This window comes from Suricata suricatta, chromosome 4 (assembly GCF_006229205.1).
Source record: "Suricata suricatta isolate VVHF042 chromosome 4, meerkat_22Aug2017_6uvM2_HiC, whole genome shotgun sequence".
Taxonomy (NCBI): Eukaryota; Metazoa; Chordata; class Mammalia; order Carnivora; family Herpestidae; genus Suricata; species Suricata suricatta.
The window spans coordinates 53,395,261-53,418,669 of record NC_043703.1 but is presented as its reverse complement, the minus strand read 5'-3'; the positions used below and the strand labels follow the sequence as shown (position 1 = coordinate 53,418,669).

The window sequence follows — 23,409 nt, the reverse complement described above, 5'->3', positions numbered from 1 at the left end:
TTTCCCAGCAAGGCTATTATCTATTGCTGTAGTTTTAAAGGCTGAAAGATAAGTGGTTATAACCTTCAGGTAAGATGTTTGGCAGTTTAATGTTTTCATAGGATTCACCTATGTCTAATCCAAAGCAGATGTGTCCCAAATATACTTAGTAGTGAAAAATCCAAGTGGATGTGGATTTATGTTTTAGAGTTGGTTCTTCATACATTAGTAATCATAGAGACTTTTACCTTCTTTCTTTTCATATATTCCATTGCCAGTATCTTCCAGACAGTGGAAAGAAGAATTATTTCTTCCTATCCCTCTGAGCGCTCCTAGGTCTCTCCAAAAAGGGAAACTGTATGTACAGTTATTTAAAATGTTAAAAGCCTTTGTGCTGTCATTGACACTTAAATGTGAGTAATTTGATTATTTTATTGACATTTAAAGTGCCATCAAATTAATTTTTTCCTTTATATGTTGGTACCTTTTTTTCACTTCACTTGCCTTTTTAAATTTTGAGAATATATTCGTATATGTGTGGATATACATATAAAAGGAATGTAATTTTAAAAGGACATTTGAAATTCTTAGATTACAAAGTATCCTACATATTTGAAAGGATATAATTTACTAAGTATTTACACAGCACAGTTTCTATCCTTAAGGAGAGCATACTCATTAAAGAATAAGTGTATATTTATACACACACACACACACACACACACACACGAAAGAAAAAGGTAAGAGGCTCCATATATTACTCTCCTACTGTTTTGGTCCTTTGCTTCAGTTTTTTTCACCTATCTATAATTTATTTTATTTTGTAGTATTTACTACAAAACCTTTGTAGGTTGGTTAAAGTATTTTAGGGAATGACTTGGGATAAAAGTTCAATAAATGGGAAAAGTATGAAAGGGTAGGATATATGTCGTGAGAGATATTAATAAAGCAGTATTGGGAATCAGATCGTAAAATCACATGCCTTTTAAGAGGTGACATTTGAGAGGAGTTTGATTGCTACGAGGATTAGTAGGTTATTTTAGTAGGGAAAACTACACCAAAAAGGTTTGAGGTATAGGGAATATTTATGCAAAAGAGCATAGGACATTGTCTAAGTTGGTAGGCGATGGTATCTGTCTACAAGACTATAAAAAATAAAGCTAACTTTGAAAAGCCTTAAAGGCAGGATTGAGAAGTCTGGATTTAATTGGACTTGGAGTGGAGGGACCCTTTTTATCTTTTGTCCTATATAGTGGCATGGTCCCTGTGTTGCGTTTTAAGGAAGTGCTGACTTTACTTGGGATGTCTAGTTGTTACCTTCCCTAATGGTGTATGAGAGGCTCAGTAATTCCTTTTTCTGTAAGTGCTGGAAATGGAGGTATATTCTCTTTGTAGTTGGAATCTGAGATAATGGTTTGAATCAGTGACCTTGGCCTCGTTAGAAAAGCTAAGGAGTTAAGGACCCAGTCCATACATGGTAACAGTCCACTAATCCAGAGGTTGAACACTGGTAACCTAATCCTTTGGACTACATCTCTGGAATGTAAAGACTTCTAAATTGGTTGAAATTGCCATCACAAAATAAAGCCATGTGGGCACCCCCTCTCCCAGGGGGGTGGGCTATTTTTGCATAGCATATTTGGTCCTTTTTCATACTTTCTTTTTTCTTATGTTTGCTAGCTTTATTGTCTTAAAGCAGCGGAGGAAGGGGAAAGAAAAGAAATGGGATTCTAAGGCAGGTAAGGTGCAAAGTAGGAGTTAGAAATGTTAAGAATATTCCAAGGAAACACGATATAGTATTAAATGTTCACCAGTTGAAAGTGGGATTATGAGATAGGTAACAACCCACTTAGATCATAAGGAAGTTTTTGCTTATGTTTAGTATGAAGTGAATTTTATTTTCTTGGTTGTGTTTTTTAGACGGTTTTGTTGTGGTATTTTCCACAATGACAAGGATTCTCTTTCTGTTCAGGAAATAACTCAGGTTTTAAAAATTACTTTTTAAAGGTGATAGTCAGTGAAAGTTATGTAGCAAATTTATATTAGAAAAAAATGCTTTGTAAGTTACCTTTTTGTTGGATTTGTTCAGGTGTGTTGCCTGGGGTGCCTTGGGTGGTGAGGTGAATTGAGAAAACACTGGTTTTGGCTGTAGTACTGTCCACTGTTCAGGTGCTGATAAGCCATCAAATATCTAAGTTTCTCCTTTTCTTCCTCTTTTTAGACTTGTATCACTGTAGTTTGTCTTAACTTCCCTTTCAGAGTCCAGCTTGGAGCCACATCTTCTGTTGATGCTCCTCCAAGTTATTGTAGAATCTTGGAATAAAGGATCTGACTCCTGAGCTGTTCTTCAGCCAAATTGGGGATCTACCAAACATTATTTACTAGTTATATTCTGAAATGACAGCAGAATTTGTATGTTTGTACAACCAGTTATATTTATTATTAGCTGTACCTATTTTCAGGTTCTAGGGAGGAAGGGGGGACCCAGAATGGGTAGATAGGAATAAGTGCAAATTAGATGTCTTAATAATGTTTCTGTCTTCATTCCTGAATCCCATAATTAGCTATGATACTGAACCCCAGTTTTTTTAGGAATAAATATATTTAATGTTTATTGAAGGAACATAATAATTGAGTTGTCAACCTCTTTAGCTCTTTTTTGGTAAATTTATATAAAATTAATGATAAATTTGCAGGGATCATAAGTACTGTATGACAGAGAGATGAATCTAAAATTTTTCCTTTTACTATATTATTTATTATGTTTATTTACTATATTGGCTGATGTATTATTCAAGTAAAATATTATCAAGTTAAGTAACTTGGTCACATAACTACTAAGTGATGGAGCAAGTATTCTATTAGGTGATTTGATTCCAAAACTTGTACTCTTAATCATTCTTGAGATTGCTCTGGCCCACTGATAAGCAGCAAGAGGTGACAGCTAACAGCTCTAGAAAGCACTCCTTAGCCTATGGGGATGGAGACATTGGCCCCATAGACTTCATAGACTTCATTGGTTTCTCATTTTAGAGTTGTATAGTGACTGATGTTCCTGATGATCCTTTCAATCTTAATTTAGTTATTACTTTCTCTTAATCTTATTTTCTAATTAGCTCCTTTAATTTTGAAAACATTTTCTACCCCGAATGATTAAATTTTCCAAAATTTTGCTAAAGAATAAACTTCCAATATGGAAAATTAGCTTAAGTAGAATCCAATTTTTAAGACTAAATGAGTACAGAGATAGTTTTATGACATGAACCTTTCAGTAAGTAGATTAATAGCCTTGCATTGGTCTCATTTAGTGAACTTCTACTATAAGCTGTTGATACCTTGGATATATATTTTTAATGCTTAACATGATCCAATTACATTAAGACAATTTTTAAAGTATAAAACTCACTTTAATTAGTTGAATCATAATGGTACACTCTATGACTCAGATCTTTAATTTTGAGTGGTTATAGCTTATGTTCACATCTCATGCTTATTATTGGAACAAGAAAATGCTTTTAAATACATGAATGGTTTTATATTAAGTTGAAAAACAGTATTTACCTTGGCTTTTTGCTTATTATCTTAGAAGAGGCAGTATATTATTTTTTTAATGAGATAATTGCAGTAGGTGTTCTTTTAATTTAAAGTTTTTTGCAGTAGAGGGGCACCTAAGTGGCTCAGTCAGTTAAGTGTCTGACTTCAGCTTAGATCATGATCTCAGAGTTTGTGAGCTCGAGCCCTGATTTGGCCTCAGTGCAGAGCCTGGAGTTCTGTGTCTCTTTCTCTCTCCACCCCTCCCCTGTTCACGCTCTGTCTCTCTCAAAAATAAATATTAAAAAAATTAAAAAAAAATTTTTATAGTAGAACTGCTTTTCATTTTCATCATATTTTTCCTGATTTATAAACATGAGCTATAGAAAGCAGTTGGAATTTTTAAAAATTATAGTTAAGTGCAAAGATGTTAAAGGATATAATAACTTATTTAATAGTAATATAATATAAATCTTACTCATTTTTTTCCATAATTTCACTTCCCACTAATATCATTTTCACATCTTGTACAAGTTGATTGCATTTCTAGACATTTTATTTATTGATATACTTTTGAAAGCCTAAATTTGCCATTCTCCTCAATCCATGTAGGCAATCACATTGAAGGGAGAATGTTTTAAAAGTGGGATTGTCTTTTATGAAATGGAAACTTACTTTGGGTTTTTTCTTGTATTTAAAGATTTAGTTCCTTTTCTAGCTATACTCAAATTTTTATTAGCTCATGAGGATCTACCAGTAGCTTATTAAATTTGCTTATTAAGAAATGAATCCAGTATGCCAAAACAAAAGCTTTTAACAAGTAGACACATTGGCCTAACAAAACCCAAATTGTGCTGTATTTGAGGTTTATAAGTATGTGACCTAAATGCAATAAATGCCATTTAGTAGTGTGAGTTAGAGATTCAACATGTGAGTAGGGGAGAAGAAACATAGAGATAGAAAGGTATAGAAGAACTTTAAAGGAGATGGAAGGGAAAGAGGAGGATCTGGTGATAATTGTTAATTTAATAGAGAATTTTGTTGCTTACATCTGTAAGTCTAGCTATATAAAATATTTTAGAAAACCTACCCAAGCTAGTTTAAGCTGTTGTCTGTTAGCCTGTGAGACTTTTTATAGTATAACTTTCCTGGTATTGTGATGATTTATTTACTTAAGAAATACTTGAATGCTTGTTATATATGCTAGCACACAACAAAAGTACTAAGGATAAAAAGAAAAGAAGTCATGGTTTTGGTCTTTAAGAGTTTTGTCTAGTATTCTGAAAAAGCATCATAAGATCTTAATAAATCTTCTGAATTATCCAAATTGTTATATTATGCTTAGTTTTTGTATATTGTGTGCGTGACAGCTTTTTAATTCAAATAAATTGATAAATCTAGGCTATGGATTAACAAAGAGCACAGAGCACAGTGAGGTAGAGTTAATGAGCATTAGCTTTGGCATCAGATCTGATGTCTAATCTTGTTTATACTGCCTCTTCATTGTGTGACCTTTGTAAATGTAAATGTAAGCCCAATTTTCTTACCTGCGAAGTGGGGGTAATAGCTACCCTTGCCCTGTTGTCTGGAGGATTAAAGGAGATAAAGGCTGTAATGCATACCTAGCTCAGTTCTTAGTAGTTTTTGTAAATGGTGGCTGCTTTTCTTACTGTGCAAATAAGAATGATTTCTTTCATAAGCACTGTAAGTTAAAATTAAAAGCTTGCCTACATATTCAGAGACTTTCTACACATCATAGCCTTCTAAACCAGTGATTCTGCACCTTTGTGACATTTTTGGTATAGCTTTTCCTGCCTAAGGCTGTGTAAGAGTATTAATCCCCATAGGAAAAGAGTGACTACCCTTAATCCTCCTAAGAATGGTTTGTTATCTAGTATCGGCGTTCTAGGTGCATATGAGAAAAGGGAATTTATTACTTAGAATAGAGGCATCAGGGATTAAATCTTCTGAATCCTAGGCTGTTGGGACTATGTTCATATCTGAGTATTTGAAAAGTGCTTTGAAATTCTTAAATTTACAGAAACAAAAGTTGTTACAAAGCACACCTTCCTTTCTTTATGCGGGTGAGGGTTACTTGCAAGGAATATAGTGTCTTGTAGCAGTTTAATATTCCAAAATAGAACTATTACCCTAATCAAGTGATTCTTAAACTTTTTCATTGTAAAGGTTGTTTTAGATGGGCACAGTGCCCTGAAGACCATCTGTTCCCTACTCAATCCCATACGGGACTGAAGACTATCTCCTTAGAATGAATGGAATTAATCAGTTTGTTTTTAATAAGCTAATGAGTCAGTACCTGGTTTTTAGGTTTCAAAAATTCATTGAACTGGATTTTGAAATATACTATAAAAATTTCAAAACAAGTGTTTTTGGAATACCAGTTCTGTAATTTTTTTGTTTAAAAATTTTTTTAAAACACTTATTTGTTTTTGAGAGACAGTGTATGAGTGGGGAAGGGGCAGAGAGAGAGGGAGACGCAGAATCTGAAGGTTCTAGGCTCTGAGCTGTCTGCACAGAGCCTGACGTGAGGCTCAAACCCATGAACTGCGAGATCATGACCTGAGCTGAAGTCAGACATTTATCCAACTGAGCCACTCAGGTGCCCCAGGAATACCAGTTCTTCCCCCCTCCCCCCAAAAAATCCCAGAACCCAGGAATTTTGGGGACTGCTTTTTGTTATGTACATCTTGGAAGTTGACATTGCATTTTAATGTATTAAAGACTGAGAAATTCTTCAGATGAGAGACAGTTTTGTTTATTGACCACCAACCTTACCAACCTTTTTGATCATCTGACATTTATTAATGTTCTGTAGAACTTTTGTTCCTTGTAACATACTTTGGGAAATGTTAATCCCATTCATTTTATATACAAAAAATGTTCTGGGTCATATAGTTACGTAATAGTGGCAGACTCCCACTAGATCCCATCTCTATAATTGTTATTTTGCCCCTAACAGTTCCTTTTCCCTATTTTTTATAAGCATTTGATTTATATTAGAAATAAAATTGTTGTCCTGTGAGTATATATACCAAGTGAACCATCTGGCAGAAGTTTCAGAACATATTTTGAGAACTATAGCACTGTATATTTGCAGCCTCATTTAATTGGCCCTGTCGTTATAAATGGTTTGCAGACCTTTGGGGTGGATTTCATATGAGTTAGTATATTCCTACGGGAAGTCTGTAAATAGGATAGAAAGAACTACGATGTCAACTCTAAACATTCAGAGATAGGGAGGCTCAGCAGTTTGTGCTATGCTTTTATTACCATTGATGTAGAACATTTTACTGACTTTGTGTGTCTTATGTTTTAGAGTTAAAGCTTGATGTTGCTAACAAAGTCTTAGGAGCCAAACTAAATGTTATCATCTCTCATTTATCCATTCCTTGTGTTATACTTATTTGAGAAATGGATTAAGAAAGTACCAAAAGGGATGTCACATTGTGAAAGAAAATTGAAGTCTTTTGAGGACTAAAAGATTTATCAAAGGGGTGAAAAAAATGGTTATTGGAGATGTTTCTGAAGATACACTGGTTGATTAAGGAAGGAATTATTGGTTCTTTTGGAATGTCTTTGAAGCTGGACCACGATAAAACTGCAGAAAGTCAAAAATTTTAAAACTAGCTGCATTTGACAGTTTGAGAAGATTTGAAGGAGGACTCTAAAGAGATTTTTTTCTACTTTAACATCCTATATTCAATGAAATTTAAAGAGTGACATATTAAAATATGTGAAGGAATATACATGAATTTCATTTCTTTCTTTTTCTTTTTTTTTTTTTTTTAAGTTTGTTTATTTTTGCGAGCACACCACTGGGGAAGGAGTAGAGACAGAGGGAGAGAAAGGGAATCCCAAGCAGGCTCCCTACTGTTAGCATGGGACCTAATGCAGAGCTTGAACTCAGGAACCATATCATGATCCGAGCCTAGACCAACAGTCAGAGGCTTCACTGACTGAGCCACCCAGGATCCCCCATGCATTTCATTTCTTAATGAAGGTACATCCATATGTGAAGTTGTCTCATATGCTATATTGAGGACTTGAATAGTGTTGGCACTCTTAAGGGCTTAATACAAGGTCTGTTGTTGCTTTTACAAAATTTAATTGATAGCCCATATAATGCTAACTAAACTTCCTTACATCAAATCATATTCTTAAATTATTAACTTGATGGTGGTGATATTCTTTTCCCTTCATACCTTTTTACTGTTTTTGGCAGTATTTTCCCTTTCAAGACATAGATTGTGACAATAAAATCTTATACCCCAAATATTTGGAAAGTAGAATCAGACATGAAAGTGTTAAATGGTCAGTAAATTACCAGGATTAAAGTATTTTTTCAGGACTTAAATATAGAATAGCATATCGGATCGGGCATTTCTCATTTTACTGGTGTATTTTCTCATTACTATTTAGAAATTAACTACCTGATTAGGTGATCAGTACATGCTTTCTTAATTTCCAAGAGAACGGATTCTGTCTCTCTCAAACTCATGGATGCTATTGATATTATGACATTTTTTTGGTCACTGGTATATAACTTGTCTGGACATTGAGCCTGCAGGCTCAATTACATACAGTAGAAAAGAGTAGTATCTTGAAAGCATTATTTGTAAGTAGATATCTGTTTTGTCTTTTAAAAAAACCTAAAGAATTGGAAAGCACCCTGTTATGTGTTACATGAAGTTATATTGCTTCTGGTACCATTTTTACATTTATGTTTTATTATACTTATTTTTATTAGACTTCAATTAAGATGAGGCAAGTGACTTTTCTTTGATCTCCTCTTAAAATAGAAGAATTTGAGTAGGTACATTGCAAGCTATCTGTAAATAATTTTTTAAAAATGTTTTATTTGTTTTTGAGAGAGAGAGAGAAAGCATGAGCAGGGAGGGGAAGAGGGAGAGGGAGACACAGAATCAGAAGCAGGCTCCAGGCTCTGAGCTGTTAGCACAGAGCCTGACACGGGGCTCGAACCCACAAACATGAGATCATGACCTGAGCCGAAGTCGGAGGCTAACTGACTGAGCCACCCAGGCGCCCCAATAATTTTTAAATATATTGCAATTAAGGACAAACATCCATAAAGAATATTGTTTACTCTGAAATAAACCAGAGATTGTTCTCTAGGTAGCAGAATTGAGCTGTCAATCAGTAGAGAATAAAATCTAATTTGTATTGCCAGATTATTATTTGAATCAGGCTCATAATAGAAATGATGACTTAAGTTGTAGATATGTTTAAATTAAGATAATTAAACTCATTAAACTGTTTATGAAATTCCTATGCATTTAAAAGAGTATCGTATATATTATTTGTTAGGCAAGTCAGTAGATATGCAAACTAGAAATTCAACTTAAAAAAAACCTTTCTGCATCTTCTTGGTAGACACTTGTAAGGTAAAAGACATTTATGATTACCATTCCAATATACTTTTAGATACAGGTTTTTCAATAGAACATGTTTCTAGATTATTTATTTTGCAAGTAGTGAGTTTTGTTACAGTTTCTAAGTTTTATTGCCTTGTCAGACTTTCATAGGTTGATACAAATGACAAAGCAAATACTATCAACTGATCTGTATTTAAATGAAATTGAAGGAAAGAATTTCGGAATTCTACTTAGAATGCACGTATGTTTGTTTATTTATAATATATGAATATTTTATTCTGAGGGCGATGGAAAGCCTTTGGAGAGGTTTTGTTAAGTTTATTTCTTTTTGTGGGGAGAAAGAGGGAGAGAGAGAATACCAAGCAGACTCTGCACTGTCAGCTTGGAGCCCTATTTGGGGCTCGACCTTACACACGCTTGCCATCATGAACTGAGCTGAAATCAAGAGTTGGGTGCTTCTGCTAGGGATTTACACAAAGGATACAGAGGTGCTGATGCATAGGAGCACATGTACCCCAATGTTCATAGCAGCACTTTCTACAGTGGCCAAATTATGGAAAAAGCCTAAATGTCCATCAGCTGATGAATGGATCAAGAAGACGTGGTTTATATACACAGTGGAGTACTACATGGCAGTGAGAAAGAATGAAATCTGGCCATTTGTAGCAAAGTAGATGGGCCTCGAGGGTGTCATGCTAAGTGAAATAAGTCAGGCAGAGAAGGACAGATACCATATGTTTGCACTCATAGGTCTAATAGGAGAAACCTAACAGAGTTAGGGAGGGGAAGGGGGAAAGATATTTGGGGGGAGAGAGGGACACAAATCATTAGAGACTATTGAATGCTGAAAACGAACCTAGGGCTGAAGGGGGGACGGAGGGGGGGGAGGAGTGATGGTCATAGAGGGAGGACATTTGTGGGGAGAAGTACTGGGTGATATATGGAAACCAATTTGACAATAAACTATTATTAAAAAAAAAAAGAGAGTGGGGCGCCTGGGTGGCTCAGTTGGTTAAGCCTCCGACTTCGGCTCAGGTCAGATCTCAAGTTTGTGGGTTCGAGCCCCGCGTTGGGCTCTGTGCTGACAGCTAGCTCAGAGCCTGGAGCCTGCTTCCGGTTCTGTGTCTCCTTCACTCTCTGCCCCTCCCCTTCTCATGCTCTGTCTCTCTCTCTATCAAAAATAAATAAAACATTAAAAAAATAAAAAAAAAAAAAAAAGAGAGAGAGTTGGGTGCTTAACCCAGTGAGCCACCCAGGTGCCCTCAGAATGTTTATTTTAGCAGTTTGTTATATACTGAGCATTTAAAAAGAAAATATTTATGTTAATGAAAATAATATGACTTAGAAAAGTATAAAATTAGTTAAAGCTCAGGAACCCGGAAACAAAAGTAGTTTTGAATTTCCTACTCTGTAGCTTACTAGGTGTATGATCTTAGGTGAGTTACTTCACTGCTTTGTGCCTCAGTTTTGTTATCAATAAGATTGATTATTTTAATATTGTATATGTCAGAGTTAGAGGATTGAATGAGGCAGTACATATAAAATGCATAATATATTACTTGCTATACTAAACTCAATAAATGTTAAAAAATAAAATAAAAACATTTTAAAAAACATTTATTTTTGAAAGAGAGAGAGATAGAGGGAGAGAGAACGAACAATTGAGCAGGGTTCTGGACTCAGGAACTTGAGCCAAAATCGAGTCGGGATTTAACCTACTGAGCCACCCAGGCGCCTGAAGGTCATGAATATTTGTAACTGATTTTATAGTTGAAAGTAAAATAAATTATTTGGGGGGGGTTGGTGCCTGGCTGCCACAGGTGGAAGAGTATGTGACTCTTGATCTTGGGTTGTGTGTTCAAGCCCTACCTTAGCTGTAGAGATTACTTAAATAATTTTAAATTACAAAAAAAAAAAAACAAAAAACCTATTTGGGAGTTTCATCATCTTTAAGTAAAACAAAAATTCTAAAGGGACATTTATGACACTAAAACTTTGTTTCCTATGGACATTTTTAAAGAATGAGCAGAATTTTTTATTCCTTTTATTCTTATAATGCAGGAGTAAAAGTTCATAGATGATAATTTAAATTGGAAGTGCTTTTGTTTTTTATCTATCTGTTCTATCATATGTTTGCTATAGTCTAAGTTAATTTTTGCACTAGTTATTTGACATAAACATAAATTAATTTTTCTGTTTGTAGGCAGGAAGATTTTCTCCTTTGATCTCTTACATACTTTGTTCTGAATCAGTTCTCTGTATAGAGAACTATTTACCAAAGATCTTAAAAAAAGCAAGACTATCACCATGTGATTAATTTTCTGGTACTATTACAGAACATGATATAATGCCGTTATATTTCCATTAGGATTAGTTTTTAAAGAAAGATTAGTGTAAGTTTCTCAAATTAAAAAATGTAGATTTATATTTCTTAATGAACATTCCATAGGTGTGTCAAATATGGTACCTTATTCAGACTTTCTCATTTTTAAAAATGTTTATATTTGAGAGAGAGAGAGGAGAGAGAGAATGAGTGTGCAAGTGGGGGAGGGCAGAGAGAGGGAGACACACTCCAAAGAAGGCTCCAGGCTTTGAGCTGTCAGCACTGAACCCTGTGTGTGGCTTAAACTCATGAACCACAAGATCATGTGCTGAAGTCAGACACTTAACTGATTGAGCCACCCAGGCACTCCCAGAATGTCTTGTTTTTTATTTTTTAACTTTACTTTAAAATAATTTTAGGCGTTCGTGAGTGGCTCAGTTGATTAAACTTTTGACTCGATTTCAGCTCAGGTCATGATCTCATAGTTCGTGGGTTCTAGCCCTGCATCAGGCTGTGCACACTTTAGACTTACCAAAAAGTTGTAAATTAGTTCATAGAGTTCTCTAATGGTCATATTTTATATACATAGAACAAATCAGGAATTAATGCTAACCAGTCTGTAAACTTTATTTGAATATGACATTGTTCACTTACTAAATGACCTTTTTCTGGTCCAGGATCTAATCTAGGATCTCCTACTCTTGTTTGATTCTCATGTCTACTTAGTCTCCTTCAATTCGAGATACTTCTTTATTCTGTCTTTTTGCCTTTTCTTGACTTTGACACTTTTGAAGAGTAGCTAGTTAGAATGTCCCTAAATTTGTGTCTGATGTTTTCTCGTGATCAGATTGGGATAATGCATTTTTGGCAAGAATACCACGAAAATGGTATTGTCCTTATCAGTGCATTGTATCAGGAGAAATGTGATATTGATTTGTTCCCTTACTGGTGATGTTACCTTGATCATTTGGTTAAGGAGGTGTCTGCCAAGTTTCTATACTCTTAAAAATTACTTTTTTCCCTTTGTAAATAGCAAGTTTTTTTGTGGGGAGATATTTTGAGACACTGTAAATGGCCTTGTTTCTCATCATATTTTCACCCTTTAATTTTAGCATCCATCGATGAATCTTGCTTGATCAAAACCTTTTGAATTTAATTCTTTAAAATCTTATTGTTGATGTATTTCTTGTCATAGATGGATAAGTGTCACAAAGGAATTAATGTAATGGCAGCATAGTTCATAAAACAACTTTTTCTTTCTATAGTCTTTTCTGTTCATCTATTTCTGAATGTACTCTCTAGGGAAGTAGCACAACACAAGATCTTGGAATTAAGAAATGTGATCAAAAGACAACCCTCCCCCAGTACTTTATATGTACTTTAGAATATGCTGGCTATTGTAAGAACAGAGCCAAATACTTCGTACTAGCAAAATAAACAGGTGAAAAAGAGGTAAAAATAATGGGCTGTGTTAATTATGAAAAGAATTTACAAGAGTTATTTAGAGAGTTTTCTTAAAATAGACTTTCACTAAGGTTTTCTTTTTCTTTTTTTTGGTCAAATCTAGAAGCCTTTTTTCATTCAAAAGAGGCAGTGGCAAATTTAAATGTTTAGTCTTCTTGACCCTGAAGTTGCCCTTTTTAATAGTTGATATATCATTTTTTTATGATTGTGTTTTATCTTTCATTCTGTAGTGGATTAACTACTTTAAAAATGTATTATGCATTGTTTCTTAATCTGTTTTACTTCATCTTCTATCTTAGTCAGTGGAACACGAAGACATATTACTTGTCTCTTTCTTGTTCATCTTTTGACAAATACTTGATGTTTAAATCTAGTGGAGTAACTTGAATCCCAATAACATTTTTGGATAGTATTTTTTTCCAAAAGGATGAAGAGAACATATAGTGGTAAATCTTGGAATTTGGTAGTTTTTGAAGCATTCTAGTAGTTGGGGTTCATTATTCTCATTAAAACTTTCTTTTAGGGGCGCCTGGGTGGCTCAGTCGGTTAAATGTCTGGCTTTGGCTCAGGTCATGATCTCGCGGTTCATGGGTTCAAGTCCTGCTTCGGGCTCTGTGCTGACAGCTAGCTCAGAGCCTGGAGCCTGCTTCAGATTCTGTGTCTCCCTCTCTCTTTCTCTGACACTCCCCTGCTCACAGTGTCTCTCTCTGTCTCTCAAAACTAAATAAAAAACATAAAAAATTAAAAAAACCCCAAACTTTCTTTTAAGAAATTGCTTTCCATAAGTGTGTATCTTCCTTAATGTTTCAGGCTTTCTTCCTTATTTTGGTGTTTTTGAGCTGTGTCCTACTTGACAATATATATAAGATTGTAGTTTAGAAGTAATCTTTTCCTCCAAGAGTCATTACAGTACCGTGGCTAATGCTAAGATAGCTGGCTTTATTTGCTCGTTTGTGCTTTTTGGCAAGATTTCACTTTCTCTAACTGAAAATTTAAAATTGGGTGTTCTGGCAGTATCTGGTTTCTTTCTTCCTAATTTTAAATCTGGAAAAGAACACTAGAAAATCTGTAATGGGTGTTAAAATGTAGCTAAAATTTGTATCATCCTAGGATACATTTGAAGTTTCTGCTGACCATATTGAATAATTAATCCTAGAACTTGACCCCCAAACAGATCCATGAAAGTAATACTTTTGATTTTATTTTCCTTAGAATTAGAAAGTTGAACTTTTTAGTGTCTACTTTAGACATCAGCCACTTGACAAAATGCTTCCTTTCTTTTTGTTTCTTGATCAGTAGACTTCATTCATTTGTATAATATTTACTGAATTAATTGTGCCAAGCTCTCTTCTAGGGTCTGGAGATAGACTCTCATGGTTTCTGTTAAGGTTGTTCTTTGATTTTCTTCTTAATACCAGCTGGGACTATTTTGGGGGTTGAAGAGGTTTGTGAGAATTTTTTTTTTTAATAGATGTGGCTTAGAACCAGTAAGAATGAGCGATAAAAAATGAGACTATGTTATATCATGCTTCCAGTTTAGTGTAGAATGTTTTGTTTTAGAAATAATCTATAAATCTGTAAATTAGCAAGTTCAGTTTCAGTCAGTTATAATACAAAGGAATAGAAATAGTCTGTAGAAATACATTGCCTTCTATTTCACTGCTTAAAAATGATTAGGCTTAGCCTTTTCTCTTTGGTGTTAGAAATGCTTAAAAATGCTTAAAACTAATAAGCAATATATGCTCATTTAATAATTTAGTTTTGTGAACAAATATTGCAAATAGTCTAATCCAGAGTCGTGTTTATATATGAAATATTTAGGTTTATTTCTGACTTGAATATAACTGAATTTTCAGTAAGAATCTCTAAACATTTAGATAATTATGGATAATATTTAAATGATTTTATTGAAGTACTAGTGGATTAGTAGACCTCCTTAACATTCATTTGAGTTCCTTTGTGGCATTTTAGCACAGGTGATTTTGTTAGCTTTGTTTTAGAGTTTATTCTCTAGTGGTTGAAATACAGGTTCTCCAGTGGAGTGCTTATTGTTTTCATCTCTTTAAACATCATATAGAAGAATGCTGTTTATTAAAATAGAATTAGGTAGGATCCTACTGTGTCATTCTTAAGAGCCTTTATCAATCGTAGTCTCACAAAGGTTGCTATTTCTTGTTTGAATAATGATCTCATTTTGTAAGTGCCTTTACATTTTTCTTTATAAAATAATGATACATTATCAAATCCACAGCCATCATAAATAATTAACTCCTGAAGCAAGAGAGGTATCAGCTCTCCTCAAGGATTTAAAATAATTTCTATTTAGAGAAATCTATTTATTGATTTTTGAATATCAGTATATTGAATCCATAAGTTTTGGTACTTCAGGCAAAATAAATAAGTTATATCTTGATTATAATCTCACTTGGGAGAAGTTTTTATGAGTGTATCTACTTCTCTAGCCCTATAACCTAGCTTAAGGACATTTGTTTGTTTTTTTAAATTTGTCTGTATTTTTAATTTGTAAATTCTGTGGGGCGTGGTAAGTAAATCAAGGGTTTAGAGCTCCTGTTGAAGAAGAAATTGTAAACTTAGCCCACTGTTAATCTCAGCAAGATAATGATTTCCTGGGAGCTGTTTTTCATTTTCAAAGTGAGCTTATAATGTAAAAAAATTTTTACCAATTGTATCCTGTTCCAAAATGGAGTGCTCCCTTTTTATCTGTATTGTAAATCAGATATATTGTTACTATTGATTAGTATTCAAGAAATAAAGGTAAACTGAGAAATTTGGAAAATTGTATCTTGGTTATAGTTTCTGAATTTATTTTTTAAAACTATATCTTAAAGTAATTAAGGTTTACTTAGATCTCATTAATTTGGAAATCTTTAATCTTACTAGTTTGTATTGAAATATTAGACATGAAAAAGAATGTTAAGGAAATTGATTAGAAAAAACTAGAGGGTTTTTTCATAATGTAAAAAGTACTTTTGTAGAAGCCCCTGTTTGCACAGTATACAGTAATTCCTCCTTATCTATAGGGGTTACGTTCCAAGATTCCCAGTGGATATCTGAAAACACAGATAGTACCAAACCCTGTATATACTGTATTTTTTTCTGTACGTAACATACTTATGATAAAGTTTAATTTGTAAATTAGACACAGCAAGAGATAACAACAGTAACTAATAATGAACTGGTTAATTATAACAACATACCTTAATAAAAGTTATGTGAATGTGGTCTCTCTTTCAAAAGATCTTATTTCACTGTATGCACCCTTCATTCTCTCATGATGATGTGAGATGATAACATGCTTTAGAGCTGAGATGAAGTGAATGACCTATGCATTGAGACGTAGCATTAGGCTGTTATTGACCTCCTGACCGTGTGTCAGAAAGAGGATCATCTGCTTCCGGATAATGGTTGAACAGGGTAATTGGAACCTCGGAAAGCAAAATCTTGGGGGTTTTGTAGTACTACTAAGGGGTGTGTGTGTGTGTGTGTGTGTGTGTGTCAAGGGGACTACTGGAGGTACAATGAATACATAAATAAGGTAACTCTGATGTATTAATTCTAAACCTTTCTCATCTGTTAAAAAGTCACACTTTAAGAACTCCAACTGTGGAATACCTGATTCATCTTTTGGGATTTTAGTGGGTTTTTGTGCTTTTGCTTTTGGATTCCTGAAAATACCTAATTAGAGTGCAATTCTTGAGATATTTAGTATTCATATCTTTTTCTAATTTGTACTTCTTTTCTCTCATCATCTGCCATATACTCCTCAATGTGATTATGCTGTAAAATACTGTTATAAGCTACCACTCAAAATGAATAGTCTTCAAAACTAAAAGACCTTAGGACTTAAAATCTATTGGAAGCTTAAAATAAGAAAATAGCTGCCACATAGGCTCATAAAATACTTTCGTAGTTATTTATTTGATACCTCTTGCTAGGTGGCAGTTTCACCCCCCTTGACTTCTTTTAGATTTCTTTTTTCACTTCTTTACATTTTGGAAATCACAGATTTGATGGCTAAATTCATAGATTTTCTTTTCGTAGTACAAACTGTTTTCATTTCTCACTTGTACAGAATTGAATATATTCCTAAAGCAGAAGGGTTAGCTTGTTCTTTCTTCTTCAGGCTTTAAAAAAAATCGAGTCTAAATATTGTTAGGTAATGGAATAACGATTCCTTTTCAGCTGTGTTGGTATATTTCCAAGCTGGCTGGCAGAGCCAGGAGGAAGTGAAGGCATTAAAACACTAACTTTGGTTGGTTGTTACCTTCTTAGTGCTGAGACTATAACCTTTGTTGGTTGGTTGATAGAGAACAAGAGAGCACAGTCCTCGGTCCACTAACAGGTAAGGAACCCTGTGATAACCACTTGGCGTGAGAGAGAAAATTACTTGATAGCAGTTTTTTTCTTAATTTATCCCTAAATATAACATATATATGAAATAGAATAGTGTGACTATGTTCTATACATCAGGAACGTGCAGCACCTTTCTGTTTAGAAGATCTGAAATTTAATAGGGTTATATCACTCTATACCACAAAGTATAATTGATCTGTTTTCCACTGTTAAAATTTATCCTGCAGTCCCTATAACTTTAAATGCATATCTGCTGGTCTTATTCTCCTTTCAGCTTTTCCTTGATCAGATGCTATGTGCTTTAAACTTCCTTCTCTTATTTACCTTATTCCTATAATAAAGGAAACTATTTTCTGGTATCTTTATCATCATCTATTATTTGAGTATATCTTACTGCTTTAATTTCTGCATTGTAGCCATTAATTATTTATTTCCTGGTCCTTCTTGACCTGTAACCAAATGATCATATTTTTTAAAAAGATTTTTAGATTGTATTACCTATGTCCACTATTCTGCCCTCCCACTTTTAAATATGAGTGCTTGAAGAATAAATCTTTTTCAACGACAGTAGTCCTAGCTTGATAAAATTAAGGTTTAGCTTTGTATTGCTATAATATGGGACTGTAGTTTAAGTCTTTAAAGTACTGAAGACTTAAAAAAAAAAAAAAGAACAAATTCAGCTTCTTAGACAATTCCCAAAGTTTAGTAGTATTTCTGTTTGATTACTCTGTTTCTCCTTTTCAATCCATCTTCTTCTCTTTGACAGAAGAATTAACTGGGACTCCTCCTTTGATAGAGCTGAGGTCGAGTTCCTTTCCCTGTCCCTTTAAGACAACCATGCTACTGTGCTTTTTCCAGTCATAATTTATCATTTTTTTGATTCGGTCTTCCACTCAAAGTTGGGTGGTTTGTCACAGAGTATGTTATGGCTTACACCATGATAGGTCCCTTCTTAATAGTTACTGAAGAATTAATCATTTGTGGTGACAGATTTCTAAAATTCAAATTAAGAAGGGACTAAAGAAAGTGTGCCCAAAGGTAGCTCCTCTTTATCCTGAGGATAAGTCATTGCAAACTCAAATGACCAGAGAATGTAATTTCTTAATAAGAATTTTTTCTTAAATCTATATTCAGCTCTCTATTTCAGTGCTTCTCTCCTACCAGAGGTGCAAGGAGTGATCCTAGAACCACAGATACAGCCAAGACCACGGAGAGCTTTTGACGTCAGGGGTCCACTTTCTCCACTGAACCCTTGGAGGCAGAATATCCAGCTTCTGGAGAGAGTGGGAAAGGATAATAAACAAGTGGGTGCTTTCCATTATTTACTTGGGTTTATTTATAGATTGGAGTGTCCGGCCATTGCCCATTTAATTCTATTGGTGTACTCCTTGGGTTCTTATAAGAACCAAGTGGGACTGCAGTCCATTGGGTTTTTTCTGAGAATGCTAACTAGTGCCCATTCAGAAAAGAGACCTAAAATTTATTTAATTTTCTCTCCAGATAATTAAACCAGTGGATGATTTGGGGCACTAGACTTGGTGACTTCCTGTGTTAGTCCACAGGAATTTTAAAAAGGAATATTTGCCCATTTTAATGTTTAATGGTATTAGTGGACTTCTTAGTGCTCTTTTATTACTGGAAGGTAATTAAGAAGTTTTGTATTTCATCTTTGGGCAAACTGGACATCTAAACTCTCCTAATTTGCACAAGTCTGATGTCCAGGTCTTATCCTACCCTGTTAGAACTTTTTGGTCTTTTTCCTACCTCAAACTTTAGGACTTCATATTAATTAGATCTTTTAGAAGATAAAATGATAGTACCATTATGGTTTTACTGTCAAATTGAGGCTTCATTCTTTAATAAGATAAATGTGAATGAATATAAGTTTCAGGATATATTATCCCTGAAAGCTATGTTAAATATATACTCATACATAGTTTTCCAGTCCCTAGGAATAATGTTATTTGTGACAAAAGAGCCTTGTCCTAGATGTTTCCCATGGCATTAAGATGGTTTTCTCTTAGTTTCTTTGATGCCAAGGGTAGGATTTGATTCCAGGAAGTTCTTACCATCTACAATGGGTAGAACATGACTTTGGTGTCTTTGGCAAGTTTTCATTTTTCCTTGGTGGATTCCTTCTGTGACTCCAGGTATCTTGATAATGGGAGACCGGTTTATTTGTTCTCTAATTGCCCAGATTTCTTTCAACTGGTAAACATCATACTTCTTCAGCAAAAGGAACTCTTCTAGCAGAGCCTTCATGGATGATATCTGTCACACATGCAGCACCTGCAGTTTGGAAGGCAGTGGTGAACGGAGCCATGCAATATATCTAGAAGACACAAGGATGAGAGAGCCACCTGATCTTGTCATTTATAAACTTTAAGATTTACTCTCGTGTACTCTTGGTCTGGAAACGGAAAGGCTCAAATAATGAAATAATTTTTTCAGATTGGAGTTTTACATGGCCATGTATATATTCCTTTTTATTCAGAAGACTGAAATAGAGAAAGTATGAGAGACTCCTTTCTTTTAAAAGCAGCTCTCTGTTTCACTTAAGAGATTTATGGGATTGAAAATCACCTTACTGAAGCAGACAAATTTTTTTAGTATAGGAGATCCAAAACACTTATGAAATTATTTTTTGTTGCCTGACACTGAAAGGAACTAGTAAATAAAAGGTGAACTTCTTAATTATTCCCAAATTACTTTTAGTATAAGGATACACTCTTTTAGCTTATCTTTTTCTGCTCTTGAGCCTTAATTCTTATTTGTCAAGTCAACAAAGATTCCAGTATAGAGGTAGAAGAGACCTCTTTTGAGATCATAGTAGCTTGTTCGGTCTTCTAAAGTAGTAAATACCTGTTAAATTTGAGGTATTGTTCTGCATTGAAGGCATACTAAAGTTTGATACTGAAACAAAGACGTATTTTATAGAGCACAGGCAATTAGTAGTATTGGCATAAGCCTCCACATGTGAATAAGTTTTGCAAAACAGTTAATCCAAACGGAAGTAGTTATCAAAAAAATGTTTCTATTTTTCTCTTTGGCATCTATTAACTGATCAGTCAAAAGCTATTAAAGAAGTTTTTAAAAGTTATTTGATGCTGCCAGTTTGTTTTATTTGGTTTAAATTTGCAGAATAAGAATCCTAGAGTTATTAACATGGAAGCATCTAAAATGTTCTAGGGATCTTGAAGGTCTTAGGAACCACATTTTATAAGTTATAAGCTGGACTGTAGCCTCTCTTTCTATGACACCTTTTTTTTGGTTTGTTTTTCCTCATTAGTTACGAATTTTTGTATAGTACTTAAAGGTTTAAAAGATCAGTTTGAACTAAAATTTCCATAGGGAGCTCTGACTTCCCATAAATGATTACAGCTTTGTGTGCTTGATTTGCTTTTTGTTAAATATGAATAAGAGTCTTTACAGACACATATAAATTAAAAAATAATTACCCAACATTATAGAAAGAACTGAGGGAACTGAAAGTGAAATTTGCTTGGATATTAAGTTAGTTGAACCCTTTGAACCACAGAACCAATCAGTTTATGGCCTGTGGGATTAGCCTTTTGTTTCAGCTTTAAAGATGAAAAGTGATTTAATCTCTAAACCTCATGCTTTGATTAAATTTTAGCTCTGTTCTTAAAGTGTGCAAAAGAAGTGTAAGTGCATTTCCATTCACCCATGCCACTAAAAGCTATTTAAAAGTGAAACTTTTTGTATATTAATGTGAACTGATTTGTTTATTTAAACTTTTATTTTGATACATTTTCCTTTCAGATTTTTTAATATTTCATGTCACTATGCAATCCTATATTTTTCAGTGTTTATTTTATGATTATTAGTATAAGAAAATTTTTTTCCTAGGATGATTAATTGTGTAATATATGTATGATGTGATCATTTGAAAACTAATAAATATTTTCTCCATGAAAAAAATGCACTTACTGATAAATGGCTTATTTTTGTTTCAGGAGTAGAAAATGAAAACTACAACAATATTTTTAAGTGTATTTTAATTTTATGTGTCTTCCTCTAAGTATTTCTGAATATATATCCTCTTGTGTATGTTAATCTTTTTTGAAAAAATAATTTTTAAAGATGATTAAATTAAAATGATTCTTCATTGGGTCACCCAGTGCCAAATGTATGAAATAGGTGATCTGTTTAGTCTCCCCCCCCCCCCCATTTTCCTGATAAGCTTCATTGTTTCCAGAATTGGATTTTTTTTCCGATGCCATTTTTTGTGTGTCTATTTTGCAAACCATTAAAACTCTGGACTAAATATTGTAAATATCAGGAATAATATGGTCAAATCTTTTAAAATGAGATTGATCAAAATATAACCCCTTACAAAATAGCTTATAAAAGACAAATTCTCAACCCAGAAAAAGAACATTTGGAAATAATGACTGTTTGGAAAACTACCCAATTCACAAGAGCTGTTAACAGGAGAAAGAAAAATGTCTTATATTTTAATGTTATGTTGGAACAAATAATTGTAGAAGGAGAAATCTTGACTTAGAGTCTCTTGCTTTTAACCTTATCAAGACAACATGGAAAAGGATAAAACTTGGTTTTTGTTGGTTTTTGTGATTTTTTATAACTACATAAACTTATTTGAAGCCACTGGAACAATTTACCTTTTCTATGCAGAGTCAGTTAGAAGCAAGAGGGTTTCCCTTTTGATTTGAAGAAAACTTAACATAAGAAGTGAACTCCAAAAGTTAAAAATGAACATTGCAGTGGCATCCTAGGCAAGAAATAAAAGATGAATTAATGACAACTTGTGGGTTAAAATGAAACAGTTTGGCTCCCCAAAGAAATTATACTCTGAAAAAACAAAGAAAAAGGAAATTATGATTTAGAATAGTTACTGTGTTTGTGGGGAGGAGGAAGCTAAAAATTCTTGGCTTTATTAGTCTGGTAAGTTTGGAAAAGAAGTAAAAGGAGTTAAGATTCTTGGGTAAAAATTTTGTTTTTAAAATTAAAGCTTTTAAAAGATTTACAGACATATTTCAATGGAAGGCTGTATTTTTTACTTGAATACAAGAAATTTATCAGCCATTACTATATGTGTATAAAAAAGTGGGCTGTGGGGTTTTAAGTAAAAATCCTGTGACAGAAACTTCAAACATAACTATAAAAGTAATGGTGAAATGGGAGTTTTAAATACTTTAAATTTTTACTACATGGACGCTTCCCTACAAGGTCTTCAAAATAAAAACATTACAGAGTGTTAAACACGGTTTAACTTTATATCTGCAAGGTTGAGAACATAGGCTTGTTTCACTGTCATTGATTGGATTAACTGTGGTATAAAAGTTTGATTTGTTCATTAGTGAGGAGACTTTAAAAAAAATAACTTTTGTTTATAAAAAGCAAATGCCACATACGCAGTGTGATTGGCAAAGTACTGATCTTATAGTTTATTGTAAGTAGAAGCTCAGATCTTATTTTACTTTGCTATATTGAAGAAGTTGAGCAAAATGTCCATTGCTTAGATGTCCCATGTAATTTCTTATTTCTTTTTATTCAGGTATTTTTTTCCATTAACAAGATTACATATTAATTTAGTCCTAAAATGTGAAAGATTTTTGTTTTCAAAAATAAGCACAAAGATGCTCTAAAATTCTTTCACATTAAATGTCATCTTAGGTAATTTGATGACTGCAGTAAAAATGTTAGGGAACCTCAAAGTATATACATCGGAGTTTTCAGGAATTATGATCAAAGGGATCTCTACTCAAGAGGTAAGGTATGGCATAGGTAGAAAAATGTTAAAAGAATGTGTTCACTAATGTCTGATGGTAAAGTAAACAACAGATATCCTTGGATTTTCAGACAGGTGTAGAATTAGGAAAATAATTTTTAAAAAGATACTGCAGAAATAAGGATAAAACTACAGGTGGTTTTTTGTATGACTTTGGAGTGTGTTTAGATACATCCACAGAGATTGTACTTTGTGTACTTAGCCTCCTATATTATAAGGTATCTTTTAAGGTATCTCTTCGTGTTTATCATCCAGTTTTGATTTAGTATTTCTTAAGCTCTGAGCACTATTATAATATTATACTTTGTATGTAAATTAAAAAATTTTTAAATGTCTTTTATTTTGAGAGAGAGAGAGACAGCAGGGGAGGGGCAGAGAGAGTGGGAGACACAGAATCTTAAGCAGGCTCCAGGCTCTGAGCTGTCACAGAATCTTAAGTAGGCTTCAGGCCCTGAGCTGTCAGCACAGAGCTGGATGTGGGGTTCGAACTCACAGACTGTTAGATCATGACCTGAGCCGAAGTCGGACGTTCAACCGACTGAGCCACC

The 23,409-nt window shown here is 33.8% G+C and overlaps 1 protein-coding gene across 3 annotated transcripts in view; it reads left to right on the top strand.

Annotated features, from left to right (window-relative positions):
- The window catches only part of TSC22D1 (TSC22 domain family member 1), a 129,723-nt gene that overhangs the window by 15,252 nt on the left and 91,062 nt on the right, over positions 1-23,409 (top strand). The window contains exons 2-3 of one of the 3 annotated variants that reach the window (XM_029936700.1): positions 18,233-18,389; positions 19,283-20,185. The exons of 1 other annotated variant lie outside the window; for it this stretch is intronic. In XM_029936700.1, coding sequence (XP_029792560.1) covers positions 18,233-18,389; positions 19,283-19,300 — 175 coding nt within the window. In that variant the 3' untranslated portion in view covers positions 19,301-20,185. Of the gene's footprint in view, positions 1-18,219; positions 18,396-19,282; positions 20,186-23,409 lie in introns of those variants that run through there. One more of the 3 variants, XM_029936701.1, reaches the window with a different exon arrangement.